Genomic DNA, 17138 nt, shown 5'->3' on the forward strand with positions numbered 1-17138 from the left:
AGATAAAAATACAAGTAGAATTCGAATTAGATTTAATGTTATAAGATTCAATTTTAGTGTTTTATATTTATATTTGACATTTACTTTTTCATAATTGGTTTTATTAAATTTGTGATTTGAAAATCAATGATTGTGTTATATTATATTCATGTATGAAGCTCATAATTAATTTTTTATATACAAACTGCAAAAATATCTTACACCATGTTATATATAGGTTTTTAAAATATTATTTCGCATAAAATTTAATCTTATAAGCATTAATAAATCAATATATTGATCAGTTTGAGTAATTTTATTGTAGATTTTAACTCTGGTTTCAAACTAAATCACGAATGATCTATGTTGGCCTGGAAATTTGTTTGCCTTTGATTCTAAGTTTAGTTATAGGTTTCATGTATGACACACAAAGACAGAAAATCATTAAAACAGTTTGTCAAAAAGATGAATTTTTTTTTTTTTTAATTTAAAATAACTTCTTTACAAATTAATGACTAATGATGACCATTAGTTTACGGTTTTATACTTTAATACCTCTATTGATGGAATTGCTTACAGTTTTTTATTTATACTGAATGTACACAATACACTATATACATAAGAATAGTAAATAATATTTATATACATGTATCATATTTTTCTAAATATTATTATTAATTTTTATGTACACTTTTTAAATGTATTGTTGAAGATCATCCATCGTTATAATAAAAAGCTTCAGGGTTGTATTTATAAAATATATATATGTATACATATGCATGTACCTTTGTATATATGTATGTATATAAATATTATATATTTTAAAAGAATTTTGAAATATATTATTGTAAAATAAAAATATAATATATATATAAATATATTAACAAAAAATGGTATACTCAAAATATGGGTACAGAAAATATTTTTATAGACAATGATTTTGATTATAATAATTATAATAAGGCACATATTGTACTAAGTTGAGAAAAAGGTTATTAAAACCAAAGAAAAAATAAATCAATTAGAAATGTATCACATTTACAGTATAATGCGAGTACGTCTATTATCTAACATAGAAAAAAAAAAGTTATCAAACCACAACAATGTTTTGGAACATTTATAACTTTTTGATCATCGTAAAAAATTGAACATTTATTGAATTATGTTTTTTAATGAATATAATGTAATATATTTTTTATACTCTCCCGGGAGAAATTTCTTAGTGTCAGTTAGTGCACACATAACGGTGTATAATTAGTACAAAATCTTAAGGCACATAGGTTAAACGTAGTGTTATGACTAATGAAAAAAAAAAAAGAAAGAACAATAAAAAAAATTTGTTCTCGCTTCTGGGTGATGTGTACACCACCTACTTATAATAATGAACGAACGAGCAGTCAACTGGCTCTAATATTGGCACTGATTTTTTTTTCATCAACAGGAGCAATTGTTTTTCTTGTCTTCGGACGACATCACGCTGTTCAGTATCACTTGGCCCTTCGATTTCAAGTACGTCGGTTTGTATTGAGCAGTGTACTTCAGAATCTGAAATCAGTGTCGTGTAATAGCGTATAACAAACAATATGGTATGAGCCAAGGCTGGTTTCGAAACGCAATAAAGCTTTGTGTGTATTAATCTAATATGAAATTTTTGCATTTTGGGCATATTGTGTAAAATTGTCATTATTTTTTTAAAAAATGTTTTTTTTTTTGTAAATTGCTCGCCGGTTATAATCTTGTTTGAAAATGATTAATACAAATCGCGTCTAGCTTTTTGAACCACCAATAAGATGGTTGATTCGATGCTAATTATCTATTAGATGTATATATAAATAAAGGAGATCAGTGCAGCGCCGGCGGTAGGGCAGGACAGAAGGAGCAGCTGCCCAGGAACCCCGCCTTACATGGAATTTAAAAATTTGTAAGTCTACCATATTGTTTTTAAAACTAAATAACAAGATTCCCTTGTCATGTGAAAATGTACATGGTATTTTAATCCCTAACTTCAATGTTATGTTTAGTAGGTACCTATATTGTAATATAAATAGTATGATAATAATACATTAATAAATTATAATATATTATTGATGCTTTGATGATAAGGTATAATATCTATTTTTACATAATTTATATATAATAGAAAAATGTGGCATGCGAGTACTAGAGCGTCTAATGAAATATATTTTGGCTAAACGAAAAAAATTCTATGGCCCGTAACAAAATCTGCCCCGGCCCCTGTAAAACCTCCCATCGGCGCTGGATCACGAATGTGTCCACCTGAAGTATGGGTTCGAGCATCAGCAGAGCTAATTACTCTAATCACCAAGGCATGCGAGTTGTTAAGTTCTCGTTTAAATTCTAGCTTTTATACGACTCATCAAAATATTTTCATGTTTATAGAAAAGTTAATGGAAATTCGAATAGAGAAACATACATTACATTTAATTGTATAAATGTATCTCTTCAAACACGAGTCTACTACTCGTATTATGGACACAAATTACCGCATGCAATACAGTTGTATCTCATAAACGCATAATGTTACGTGTGCACTGCAGTTATGCAACATTATAAAATATTATTGATGACTTCAATTTTTCATCGTTATCAGTGAAACTAAATAATAATTACATGTAAAATAATTTTAGGGAAAAAAAATGTTTTATAAGGTTGCATAAACTCTGATTAGAAAAAACCCAATCAAATCGAGGGGAAATCGACTAATAAATATCTACTTATATTATAGCTGGTAGGTTTCCCAACTATATTCGGCCGACATGGCGTTTAAAAACTACGAAATTACAAACAATATTCATAATGCGCAGTTCATCGGTTCAAAAATCACACAGAAAAAGTACTAAAAGTTCGGTTTTCATTGGATTTGGTCACGTAATTCACATAGCACGACCGCCGTGTGGAATATTATACGTCATGCACGAAATGAGCATTGCTATTATTGTGGTCGGATATAGTATGGGTACCTATTAAATGACGGCTTGAATGAGTTTGAAGAGAGAAGTGTGTTTATCGAAAAAAAATTCATTAAAATAATTGTTGAAAAAAAGCGAGCGATAATATTAAAATTAAAAAAAAAAAAATGTTTATAGCTCCCTTGGTTATCCGTTTCGTGTTGTATAGATGTACGTGCATAACTATTAACGGTAATGCGAACATCTTATAATAGGTTTTTTTTTTGTATTTAGTAATTACCTAATTATCATATTTATACAGTATTGAAACAAACACTATAATTAATTAAAGATGTTAAGTATATCCTTACATATCATTAAATATAATGTATATTATTATGTATATGCTAAATAAACGCACGAATGTCAAATCGAGGTAAACGGCGTTTGTGAAAATTTAAAAAAAAAACCGCCAGATAAAAATAAAATCGTGTATAAAATAGTGTATTTCGAAAATATTGTTTATGTACAGGTACCTGTGACACGAGTGTTTTGGCAGCATCGTCTATGTTCACGTTTTCCTTAGCAGATGTCTCGTACCATGCGGAGAACATGTTTTCTTTGCAAAATTCATCCATTTTGGCAACGCTATTCACCATACCCTCTTTAGTTTGATCGCACTGCAAGAACAAAACGTTTGTTATTATTATTTTTTTTTTTTTAAAGACTTAATGTTTTTATTGTTTGAAATTAGTTCTTTAATTATGTTTTACAATCTGTACACGTGCAAGCAGGCCTAAGTTTGATAAGTAAAATATAGTATTGTCAGAAAGAGAACGCGAAGTGTTCAGTATGCGTACAGTGTTCATACATCTTTAATATGATTTAAGGATAGTTTTTGAATCAGAAGGCTTCATTGGGAATCGTGGAAAGATAGTATATAGGTATAATAGGATTTTTTTGGTTTTTTTTTTCACAGGATATCGAAGCTGGTTCCTTTGAAGTTGGATCGAAAAGATTTTCGCAACATAAATCGTGTTGATAACTTTATTTGTAATACGGGAGATCAGTAATGTAAGTGCAGAGGGTGGGCGATCTTTATTAGCACTTTTACGCAGGGAATACAAGAAAATGTATTCTTCTGCTCCTCATCCGGAATACTCGATAAGGAGTTTAAATGTACACGAGTTTCGTGCACTAATCCGGTTGCGAAACACGACATTGTAAGAAGTCGTACCGAAAGAGGTGCACCAAACGCTTTTTTTTTCTTCTAAGTTTAAAAACGTATTTAAGAAATACGACGGGGCAGTCACGGTTAAATGGATTCGCGTTAATGAACATACATCGAGACATTCCATTATCTACAGAACAAATAATTGATGAATTTAGTATAAAAGCCCAAATATACATTTTTATTTATGCCCCCCCCCCCCCCCCCCAATACCAAATTCATGCGCACGCCACTGGTGTTGCAACGTCAAGTCATGAGCAATGACTGGCACACGTCTGGACCGGTACATATAATTCATTGCATTGATCGCGAATCGTTTAAGTATTTTTACGCTTACCTTGTTCGCAAGTAAAACGCACGGTATCGGAGTCCCGTCCTCCAACGAGACCTTTGCGTCCAAGTCCTGTTTCCACTTGACCACCGCGTCGAACGTGGCCGGTCGCGTTACGTCGAAAACTATGAACGCTCCTAGCGCGTCTTTGTAGTACACCCGGGTCATGTTCCCGAACCTTTCTTGGCCTGTAAACAACCATTGACCGCGATTTTAATTCGTCGAACCACTCCAACACTAGGTACCGCCGAACAGTTAACGTGCGTCCAGCGTTTCCCTATACGGGTCCGTAAATGTAACGGCGGGGGGAGGGGGTTTGTAACGATAAAATATAATAATTAAAACTTAAAAGTTTGGACACAAGCCAAACTGAAATTAGAAATTAGAAAAAAACAAAACAAAAAGATACCCGTAAATGCTTTATAGCAGCGGTCGCCAATCGATGGTCCGCGAGGAAATTTAGGTGGTCCGGAGAAAAATTTGGACGTTACTTACAGAATCTTTTTGTCGTTATTTCCCAAAAAAAAGAAGACCCTAGACATGGTATTATGTAGATAATAGATCCTTTGTAGCAAACAATAAAAATAACAAATTAAATATGACCGAAAAAAAATGCTTCATCGATTTATTTAACGGTATTTATGTAAAAAACTATTTTAGTTAAAAATGGTCCGTAGAATTTAGAGTATGTATTTAGTGGTCCGTGAGATCCAAAAGGTTGGCGACCACTGTGTTATAGAATGTTATACGAAAAAGAAATTTAACGGCACAACTGTTTACCCGAGGAAAACAGATTTTTTCCCCCAACTTCTTTACATAATCACAATATAGTTTTCGTAATCTCGACTTTTTTTTGAGTATAATTTTGCACTCAAGTATAGATGAAAAAAAAAACCATAATTTAAATGTAGTTATTCCACGTATTTCGTCGTATCTATATAATAGATCCAGTAATGTTAAACTCGCGAGGTCATAAAAATACAAAGGCTGTTTCATTATCAAATTAAAAAAAACTCACATTGCCAGCGCGCCAAATTCTCGATTCCTAAACTTATTTCGAACAGTAAACTAAAATTCCGTACACGATTTGAAAATAATTTTGTAACTTATTCACGGTTGTGCGAAGAATCTAAGAAACCAAATTAAATGAAATATCTCAATTTGTAAACAACTTTTTTATATTTTGGTATACATTTTTTAATATTTGCTAATACAAAAATCTACATATATTGGATACATATATTTTTTTTTATACGGGCTAGTATGAATACAACTTATTATCTTAATTCAACTGTACATTGGTAACTAACCCACGAACGGACAGACTGATGAAGACAACGGAGACGTACTTCAAAGTATGTTTAGATACATTATCAATGGTCACCAATATTTTTATATTTTTATAGAAAAGTTTATCACGCGTGTTTCATATTAAAGGTTAGCATAAAAAATATATTCTTTCTTTCTCGGTCCGTGTTTTTCGATCCACTGTACTCTTTTTCTCACTCGCAACAAGACCGAAAACCTGTTTTGAAACTCATCTGACTACGTAAAAATGAACACGTGACATTTCAAGGTATTGTAATTTTTTATTATACATTTAATTGGACGAATTTATTACATATTATAGAATTGATAAATTCCAACGTCAAATGAATATCGATACCAATCCAGTTATATTATATGACGATTACTTACCGGCTATGTCCCATAGTTGCAGCCGAACAACTGTATTGGAATCCCAGTCGATAGATTTCAACGCGAAGTCTACTCCAATGGTCGCGCGGTAGTGTTGCGAGAAGAACCGGTGAACATAACGTTTGATGATAGAAGTTTTTCCGGTGCCGAGCTCGCCGATGACCAAAATCTTGAAAAGGTACTCCGTAGGTACTGATGTACTTCTAGACTACGAGTTGAAAGATAAAAATAAAAAATAAAAACTGTTAGAGACGATATGTATATCGTTGATCGGATCAACTTGATCCGTAGTCTTTTCAAGAAAATAATTACGAGGGAAAACTGTTTCAATGGTTTTTTTTTTTTTATATAATCGCGTACTGTAGTGTACATAATTAATGGGGTCTGGTCTTCGTATGTTATCGGAAAGGAAGGGATTGGTGGGATACACATATATCGGTGATTGTATTAACATATTATCCAGTGGCACAAACTAGTTGGAATGATATAGGGGGGGGGGGAACCAAAGTATTCGATATCCACTTATGAAAAAAATATTGGTTGCTTTGCTCACATAATATATAATTACGTAATAAAGTGCATTGAGGTATGCTAATTATTATGTTTGAACATCAACTATCGATTATCGATCAGTTCCCGCCCACCTACCAAATTATGGGGGGCAATTTTTTTCTACTTCTCTAGATTTGCATCTCTGATATTACCTATACGATTTACCAGCCGACTGCGTTTGATTCCGAATATTGGCCTATCAGATGTTGTACTTCAAGAAAGCCTAATTAACGACATGTTTTCGATTTACAGAACAACAAATACGAATCAACACGCGAGTTGTAAATTATTATTAACCTTGTGGTGAAATGGTTGTACTCTCAACTCTCTCGGGTGGAAAAAAAAATACAAAAATGTAAGTGGTCAAGGTATGTAATTAATATATAATTTATGTAGTAACAATGGCCACAGTTCTAAGAAATACTTCGTATTCGTATTATTTTATAATATTATAAAAACATGATAACTAAAATTGACCGTATTTAATCGATTGTTTTTTCGGCGTTTGATCCTGCCATATACATTTATATATAATTATGTGTATTGAAAATTTGACTCGGCAAAAACAAAACTCGGTAATCAATCATTTGCGTTATCTCATCCTATGGAAAAATGAAAGGCATACACCTTTCACAGAACGATGATTTATACGCTTTATAAATATACTTATACATACACACTTGTGTGACTGTTGACTGTTTATTTTTTTAATTTGTATAATGATTCACATTTACCGTACACCTTTATTTCGGCGCATATATGCTAAAGTTAAGAAACTTATAACGATATTGATAGATTGATACATTTTTAAACTCATATTTTACGACTTGGAACACAAACAAGTAATCCATTAACAATGAAACGCGTAGAGATTGATGGATTATTTTTTTTATTATTTCTTACGGATATTGTACAGTTGATAAATTTAATAAATCATTCAAGTAAAGTTGACTTAGCTATAGTTACTATTTTCAATTATCTTTGAATTTATATAGTTATTTGTGTGTGTATATAATATAAATACACACACATATATATTACACTCACAATTTGTGAGTCACAAATATTTTATGTAATCGTAAACTTATAACAGTGGTAAAACCATAATATTATACAAAACGTAACATGTAGTAGACCGTGTCTAAATATTTATAGTTACTAAAACTTTGCCCAAACTGACATTACAAATTCACTAGCGATACTAGTTCATTTATTAGTTAATATGATTAAAATGCATTACTTCATCAATAATTACTTAAATAGTTATAAATTTGGTAACATATAATTATATATGTTCGTTTTTTCATTGACATTACCTATTAAGTATCATAGTTATCGAGTACTTAAAATAATTTGAATGCGTTAGCGTTATTAATTGTTAAATATTGATGCAAGTTTGGGTATTTGATCATTTGGATCAAAAACTATTATGATAACATATTAGGTTCCTATCCAATTACTAATAATATTGAATGAATAATTATTATAATATATTTGCTATATATCTAATGACCAACACTGATAAACTTATTTTCGGTATTATTAAGGCTGATGGCCTAAATAGATTAAAACAAAATATAATAATTATGCGCTCAATAATTATTATTATTAGGCTAACTAAATAATGTATTCATATAAATAACGTATATATATATATATATATATATATATAATATAAATTACTCTTTTTATATGAAATTAAAATAATAGAAAATAATGGATTTTTTTAATTGATATTATAAATAATAAATTAATACAGGAGTTCAAGCTTGTAATTCAGTTGGCTGCAGATATGCTTAAATTTAAAAGCATTGATTAATTGCCGCAGTTGACACTCGAATACGATTCTAGGTGGAGCTTTATTTACACAGTTCGTCGCTTTCATTTATTATAAGTGCTCTTAAAAACATTCTTTGTCGAAATACTCAAAACAATTTGTATATTAAATTATTTCAATAAACTTTAAATGTTTAATATTATCTAGTGGTATAATCTATTAACAACTAAAATTAAATACAATTTTATTGAATTAATAAATCTAGAAAACATAACAATAATAACGAAGTCTTACATTTATTATTATTACTTATAGAAATAAGCACTTCCAGTTTTTTTTCTCTTATATTCATTGTAAAACAATAAATATATTGGTTTTACCATTATTACGTTTTTTTGTGCCTGTATACACGATTTCAACTAGTAGGATTTCTCCGATCATCATAATAAATAATCACAATAATAGAGATTTCTGATAGGAAATGTTGTCTAGTTGGTAACTCGAACGGTATAATTTTATGAATTTCCAAACATTTTTTTAATAATTGCAAAAAATTGACACAAAGTTATACGTCAACATTTATGGCGTACCTAGCTGTTTTCGATAAAATCAGATATTTGTTTTCATCGTAACTAAAAAAATAACAATCGCAGAGACTTGAAGTTTTTACTGAATGCTTATATCATTTTTTTTCTAGGAATTGTATTTTTTTAAATATATATTTTAAAGCTATTTGAAGAAAAGCATAATTTTCATATATTTTTTTAACTTTTTTTCTTTAAAAATGTCGATAGCATAATTTTAGTAAGACAAAAAGTCTTGAAAATATAATACAAAGTTCCTTATTCATATCTTTAATCGATAAATTGAAAAAAATCTATCTTAATTCCAAAATAAATTTTTTACGAGCCTTTAAATATTTATTAATTTATTAAGTTTGGTGATAACTATAAAAATCAAGGAAATTCCTTATATTTTTGTAGTGAAAATTTCATAAAAATACAATTTTATACGTAATAGGACGCCACACCCATATGTATTCGTCAGGCTTGCGTACAGCATAGCAAATTTTTGTTCAGTAATTTAAATGTAGTGATGTTAATATTAATGTTAGAGTAAACTGACCTATAATCAAACATTAAGAGAAGAAGCATTATCTGTGTTTTGTTTGAAAGTTTTTTCGATATTTTAATTTTTAAGCGAGTTGTGAAGTTTTATTAATTGTAATTTTTACTTACTTATAACATGCTTAAAATTTAAAATAATATTAAAAATAATAATTTTTGAATCAGTTATTTAGACGAATTTTCATTAAACCGCAATAATATTTAGTTGTTATCCTATGAATATTAATTGCAGTGACTCGAAATATTTATTTATTTATTTTATTTTATTATAAAATTAACGCCAAACGGCTTTAATAGGGTGAATACAATATTTACTCTATCTTTAGAAAAATAAACTGAACCATTCGACCTCTTTCACTCAAAATTGTTTTTTGAGAGCAATGGTAAATTGGTTCCAAATTTAAAAGACCAATGCAGCACTAATTACTGGTGCCTTCTAACATTGAGTATGATACTATATTATGGAATCCTTTCCAATACGGTTTAAATAACATCCGATCTTGTTTTCTAAGATATTTATCTTATATATTTAAACTTAGTTACTCTAATAGAAAACTTAGGTATTTATTCCTCTTCTTCTAGACGTAAATTCAATGATGTATCGTTTATTTTAAAAATTGTTAAGGGTACTATTATATTTTTTTTTTTTTTTTTTTAAATTTATTTTGCCTTAGTTTATACACATTACAGTAATACAATTAGATAAGTTATACATAAAGATTATCACTAATTAGCTAAAAATAATCGTATTTAAATTAAATAAGGATGCTAGAAGAATAGATGAAATTAATAATGGAATGAATGATAGGAATGAAGCGGGAGTTAAGGAGAAGATTAGAGTCGGGAGTAATATAACCAAGGGAAGATATGAATGAGAAAAGAAGCTGTCTGCTAGGAAGAAGAGAAGGACAGTTAAATATAATGTGATTAAAATCACATATTGAATCCTCGTGAGGATTAGTGTAGAACGGAGAGGAAATAAGGAAATGGTTGAAAGAATGATGGGGAAGGAGGCTGTGTCCAATACGGAGGCGAGTAAATCCTATGATCAGACGCCTAGAAATGTTAATTTTGCTGAACCATGGAAACTTAGGAATTATAGGGACAATATGTTTATGCCAAGTGGCGAAGTTATGTGGTAAGGACTGCCAAGTAGATTGCCAAGCATTGCGGAGGAGTTTGCGATGGATAGTAAGGAGATCAGAAGCAGGAATTTTAGAAATGGAAGGATGTGAAGAGAATTTTGTGGAAACAGCCAGGAAATCAGTCCGCTCATTGCCAGCTATACCTACATGACTGAGAACCCATAAAAAAATTGACGATTTTATTATTAAGGTTAATACGATAAATTAAGGATTTGATGATGAGAATTAAGGGAGAGTGAGGGATTGAATGAGCTTGAGGAAAGAGCGAAGAATACTATTATATGTATTGAAATCTTAGAACCAATAGGATTGCTGGCTCTCACATTCTACTCGAAGTCCATGGCTTTCAAATGCAACAGTATAGTTTCAATGAAATTAAAAGTCGAAGGGTTCGGGTCTTCAATAGCCTGGATAATTTTGACTTCAATTTTGATAATGAATCCAAACTTCGGTATCTATATTCGACTTTCAATTAATACATTTCTCATAGTAATAAATCACCGGCTTTATCAGTTATATATTAATATTAATTTGTATTATAATTCAATACTATTGCATATCATATTCTTTAATAACATGTATACTCTATTACCCCAATAATGGCGTCAATAAAATTTATATCATTCATCAGTTTTTGTATCTCATTTGATGGTAATACATCACCCTATCTAAAAGTTTCACCCTGATTTTTTAAATAATCCTGTTATCAGATAGAATGCTTAATACAATTATTTAGATATAAAAACCTAATAACAAACATGCGATTACGAAATAGATATTTTAGTTCGTGATAATAAGTATTATTGTAAATATGAGATTTTATTAGAGAGATCTTATAACTTATATTTTTTTATAATTTATTAATCAGTAATTATTTTATAATAATTCTTGTATTTTATACATTCATCGATCTAAGTAGTTTGGACATTTAAATTATCATATTTAAATTATTATTGTGTAACTTATTAAAATAATCGATAAAAAAAAAATATGGACATTCCAAATTATAAAAAAAACTACGAGGACTGCCAAAACGATTCAGTAAATAACAGTACACGAAAAATCTTTTTAATTTTAAAATTATTTTGCATCTAAACATCCTATAAATTTTAATAATATAGTAAATAGACAAGATATATTGTACGAAACCGAATATTCATTAGATAATATCCAGAATTATTTTAATGAACAATTTTAATGCTGACTGGTTTATTTTTAACATTTATTTTAGTAAAATATTGAAAAGTTAAATAAAAAATTTCAAATGAAATCACTGGTATTTGAATACATTAAAATCTTGTTTACAATTAAAATAAATAGTTGTATTAAATATTTGTGTATGTAACTCATTTTGTAACGTTAATGCAAATTTTTTTAAAATAGAATGATGAAATAAGAAGGATGCAGTTATGCAATAACACATAAAAACCAGTTTTTGAATTTGAATAAGTTTTTTTTTTTTTTTTTACTTGAAATTTATGTTTAGTTATTTTTTCTATTGTGTTTAGCATTAAAATTAACTAATATGGTACTTTTTTATTTATATTTTTTTTTTATGGAATTTCCCTTTTGATGCAGAGCAAGAACAACATGGATTTAATTCTCCATGTACAGAGCAGATACATGTTCTAAACAATATTTTAAACTTTTATACTTTGTGTTTGACACTGGTATAGCGTACATATTTATTAGGAGACAGTTAAACGTAATGTTTAACGTTATTATTAAAATTATATTATGGCTGTTGTCAGCTGTATAACATTATATACGTTTATAACGAACGGCTTACGTAAGTATGTATCTAATAACTATTTTAAACGTTACAGAGCGTAGTATGTCTAATATTTTCTTTCATACAAGTGTCTATATTATATTATATTTCAGTGAAAGTTCAACATTAATTTTAAATTTAAGGTACCTACCAGCAGATTACCGTAAACTTGTAATGTTATGAGCGACCATAATAAGGCTTCAATCAACAAAAGCCGGTTTTAAATATACACAAAATATATATTATGTAGCCAGTATCAAAAAAATGTAAATATATATAAAAGACACTCAGGTGTATTACTAGGTAAGTATTGTAGCCGGATTGACGAATAACTAGCTAAGAAAATCATTAATCAGGACAATAATTGTTAATTAATCTAGGAGAACGGCAGGAGAACAGTTTAATTTGACGTTTTACTCAAAACTAATTAACATAAATGGAAACTGTAGTGGCGCAGTAGGGGGAGGGGGTGTAGTTACAAACGAGTGTATACAAATATTAAATAGTGTACAGGATAGAAAATTAGACTTTATATATTTCTAGTTCTATACATTTCGAAGGGTTTCCTAAAACTTTTTCCAAACGTATTAGCCAGGGTTGGTTTTAAAACCAAGTTCAAAACCAATTAGTCTGAAATCCAATGATCTATAATATTTTATCTGTTATGGAAAGCGGAACTAGACGTTCACTCCTTATTCGTATTTAACAAAAACGTGTATCCATGTTATATATTTTGTAATAGATTGTAAATGTTAATCGGAAGTGTTTTTCAACTAGCGGGGTACTAATTAGAAGACATTATCTATCGATAAGCGGCAGTACTAATTATAAACGGCAAATTGCATACCAAAAAAAAAAAAAATGTCGGAACTGCATGCCACGTCTTAGAGATGTATGAACCATGCCGATTCGATTTTAACAATTTTTTTTATTATTTATCTTTAATATCCCGGGATGCTGTATTTTATCAATCCATTTTTCCTCTCATTTTGACATTAGTTCTACCTTTCTTATCTATAATAGGTAATAATAATTCAGAAATTACATCATACAATTTTAAAATTAATCGTCTATACTACTCTATATCTATAGTCAATACTCTATATATCTTATCGATATAATAATACCGTTATCTGGTATTGGACACCATTAAATGTTTATACATACGTACGTATACATATCTATAGCTTAAAAATTAAAAATTAAATTTTTTTAAAAATAAGCTAAATGCTAAATTGCCCAAACGTATTGCGATTTCCAAAAGTTCGGTCAAACGCATGACTTTCCGGCATGCAATCCGGACATTGCAATTTATGTTTATTTTTTCGGCATGCAATTCGGACGTGCCGCTATAAACTTACGTCCCCCGGTTCGGTTCCGTCAGATTTTAATTATTAAACCATCGTGGACAGCGTAACAATTATGTCCACGCATGTGTTGGTCGAGACGAAATATAGGTGTTACTCACTGTAAAGTCCACGTCGTCCACCAAACTCTCCGTTAACACCTTGTGCCTGTACGATCGTAACTTGTTTAATGCCATAAATTACAAAATTATAGAAATTGGCGCGTGAACAATGCGTGTGGTGCCGCACGCGTGTGTATACGTCGAGGCGAAGGACGGTGAGCGAAAGAAAAAAAAATCAATTCAAACTCAAACGAAATCAATCATTTTACGCGCAACGATGTAGTACAGCATTGTTGTAGTATACAGATGAGTAGAGGAGACGCGCAAACATCGAGCCACCGCACTGCGACGTAACGTACAATTACTGTTCCGACCGCAGTACAGTGCCAGAGAGCACACGATTGATCATCATTATCATCGTAAATGATCGTACTGTTTATCAATATTTTTTCCTCTACCGATCGTCGTGATTACGCAACGCGCCATTCAATGTTGTTGTCTTTCCCCTACCGCCGTCAACGCCGTTGCGTCGAACGACCAGATAACGCCGTAATTATAATATTAATAATCATTTAGTTCACATAAAAACGCGCGTTATAAAACAGTATTGATAATTGTACACATACGCGTGTATAGACGTACTGAACCTCACGTGTCAACTTATCTGTAGGTGACCACGTTAGCATGGGCGTCCATTGGTGGCGGGGCAAGAGGGGGACATGTCCCTCCCTGGCTTCTTGGTACTTTAAATATTAGGATCATGTAGTGGAAACGCTGTGTCCTAATTTTATATTTACGCGTGTAAATTCAATATATGAATTCAGTTGACAATGTTATTAGTGAATTTTCCAAAAATAAACGCAATTTGGAACTATCGTCTTAGTTATTAAAATCAATTATTTTTAAATAATAAAGCACCATGTTTATATTACATTTTTAAAATTTTACTAATTATCATTTTTTATAAAATTTCATATTATATATCTGTTTTATAAATAATAATTTTATAGGTTTAAGAACAATGCATGTACTTAATAAAATAATATCAATATATATATATATATATATATATATATATGTATATAACTTTACCTATGACAATTTAATATGAAGGTAAATTTTACTATAAAACACTATGTCCCCCCCCCCTTAGATTTCTGAAGATGGACGCCCTTGCACGTTAGTGCTACTAGTTACGTACTTACCGTTGTTATGTGACTTGCGTCGCGACCCACTGTAAAGCAATCGTAACGCGATAACCGATAAGGGCTTCACACACGTACGCGGGAGAAGGGGGAAGAAAAATAAGTTTACCCTCCGGCTATATTCCGTACTCGTAATCGTATAAGCGTAAGCTATGTACCGCGTTACACGGTAGTGTAGACACACATATCGTTAATTTAATTTTAATAGGTTCCGAATACCGAATGAAATGTTGTTACACGAAGTACAACCATCGAAATAGTCGAAACACAAAACGGGGAACCCATCGGTCCCCGGGGGTTCAGCGTGTTCGCGTGCACAATGTTGTAACGGTCGGCTTGCACCGGGCGGAACGCCTGAGCTGCTGGACGGACCGTTCGCTGTACACGATATCCGACGGAGAACCGGTGCGACTGCAGGGCGAAGACGGGTTCCCGTCGATCCCTTCGCGTTTGACACGCACCGCAACGCGTTTCGAACCGAGCTCGAACGGCGTGAACCACCGAGTGATTATCACGTGGCACGACGAACGCGAGCCGCCCACCGATTCGGCTGCTCGCGTTCGCCGTTCGTTCGTTTGGACACGAGAGCACACGCGCGTCGCGCGTAAACAGTGCGGACGCAGCCAGGCGAACGCAGCACGTGCGGGTTGTATTCGAAAACGGATCGAATTTTTCCACTCGCGTCTCGTAAAACGATGCGCACGCGGTTCGCCCGGACCGAGGACATAACGGAACGACGCCGACCAAAGTGGCGTGCCGAACACAGGTGTCCGAACGAAGCCCAGGTTATTAACTCGAAGCCCAGGCGTCGAGTTAAAAACGGGCGGACGGCCGTCGGACGGGTAACGTGTGAATCACAAAAAGGTCTACTTACACATAACCGTTCCGCGTCCGTACCGTCCGTTCCGTGTCCGGCGCTTAAAGTTTGTTTACTCGTTACGTGATGTGCACGTTTGCACAGGTCCGTTCCGTATCCGCGCTATCCGCGTCCGTGCTTTAAGATTTGTCGGAGACAACGTTTTTGGAGATTTCGCCGATACGGGGAAATGGAAAATGCGGAACCGTGCGAACAGCCGTCGGCGACGACTGACGGCCTGATCGGTTTTCATACGCACTCGCGAGACGTATTTGTAAAATTTTAAAGTTTGAAACGTTTAAAAAGTTGTTTTTTCAAAAACACGAGTATCCACGCTTAAATCATGTGTACCGATGTCGACGAAAAAAATTACGGGAACGGTTCGTTCTCGTACGGAATCGGCAGCGAGGCGGCAAGTACAGCTAGCGATCGTCTAGCGATTCTGCACTTCCGGTCGTATTATAATTTTTTTCAAGCGCCCGAAGCAACAGTGAAACGCGGTATGTGAAACGCGCGTTTGGTCAAAAGATAGGTTCGAACTGCACTGAACGGGCACGGACAACGGATGCGGATCGGACACGGAACGGTTAGGTTAGTAAATCCGAAGCGCTGGAACCGAACGGACGGTACGGATACGGGGAACGGACGCGGAACGGTTGGGTGTAAATCACATAATCGCCGTACACGTTCGGGCGGAGAGATATTGATGAAACGTCGATGAGTTTTGAGCTTGGACACGGGCGGGGGCGGGGCGGGGGTAGACCAGACTTTGCGATCGGCTTTGGAAAAAAGGTTTGTCTCGGCACGCCGCCGACGCCGGGACGACGAACGTGAACACAGATCTTGTACCCACGTGACGATCATATAATTACCATTGTTGATGACGGTCCGCGCGGCAGGTGCTGTGCGACGAGCGACGTTCCGCGGAGGGTGTTGGGGGGAGGTTGGACGGCGGCCGCGTTGTCAACGTTCGAACGCGACGAACGGACGGACGTTCCGGCGCGCGTCGCGGTACTGCGTGTCGGTGCGGCGCGCGCGTGTCGGAGTCGTCGGTGTTGGCGCGCGCGCCGGTCGTCGTAACGGCGGCACTCACGGTGTCTCGGGGACAACGGCGGCGGCGGCGGCGACGGACGGACGGACGGACGGACG

At 33.0% G+C, this 17138-nt stretch overlaps 1 protein-coding gene across 1 annotated transcript; it reads right to left on the bottom strand.

The window, feature by feature from the left end:
• Positions 1-999: 999 nt before the first annotated feature.
• LOC112690219 (ras-related protein Rab-38) lies at positions 1000-14588 on the bottom strand. Its single transcript, XM_025564181.1, has 5 exons — positions 13989-14588; positions 6149-6356; positions 4457-4638; positions 3425-3568; positions 1000-1524 (listed from the first exon to the last, which is right to left on the bottom strand). The coding sequence occupies exons 1-5, from the start codon at positions 14061-14063 to the stop codon at positions 1414-1416; spliced, it is 720 nt and encodes a 239-aa protein (XP_025419966.1). The 5' UTR covers positions 14064-14588; the 3' UTR covers positions 1000-1413.
• Between the last annotated feature and the right edge of the window lie 2550 nt (positions 14589-17138).

Source organism: Sipha flava, unplaced genomic scaffold (genome assembly GCF_003268045.1).
Source record: "Sipha flava isolate LNK unplaced genomic scaffold, YSA_version1 49577_pilon_pilon, whole genome shotgun sequence".
Taxonomy (NCBI): Eukaryota; Metazoa; Arthropoda; class Insecta; order Hemiptera; family Aphididae; genus Sipha; species Sipha flava.

Bases quoted from the DNA above. Each gene is read 5' to 3' on its own strand.
- LOC112690219 (XM_025564181.1), bottom strand. From the start codon at position 14,063: ATGGCATTAAACAAGTTACGATCGTACAGGCACAAGGTGTTAACGGAG. The intron at 6,357-13,988 runs GTGAGTAACACC...TTCAACTCGTAG, and splicing joins TGGACGACGTGGACTTTACA to TCTAGAAGTACATCAGTACC. The intron at 4,639-6,148 runs GTAAGTAATCGT...GGTTGTTTACAG, and splicing joins GCAACTATGGGACATAGCCG to GCCAAGAAAGGTTCGGGAAC.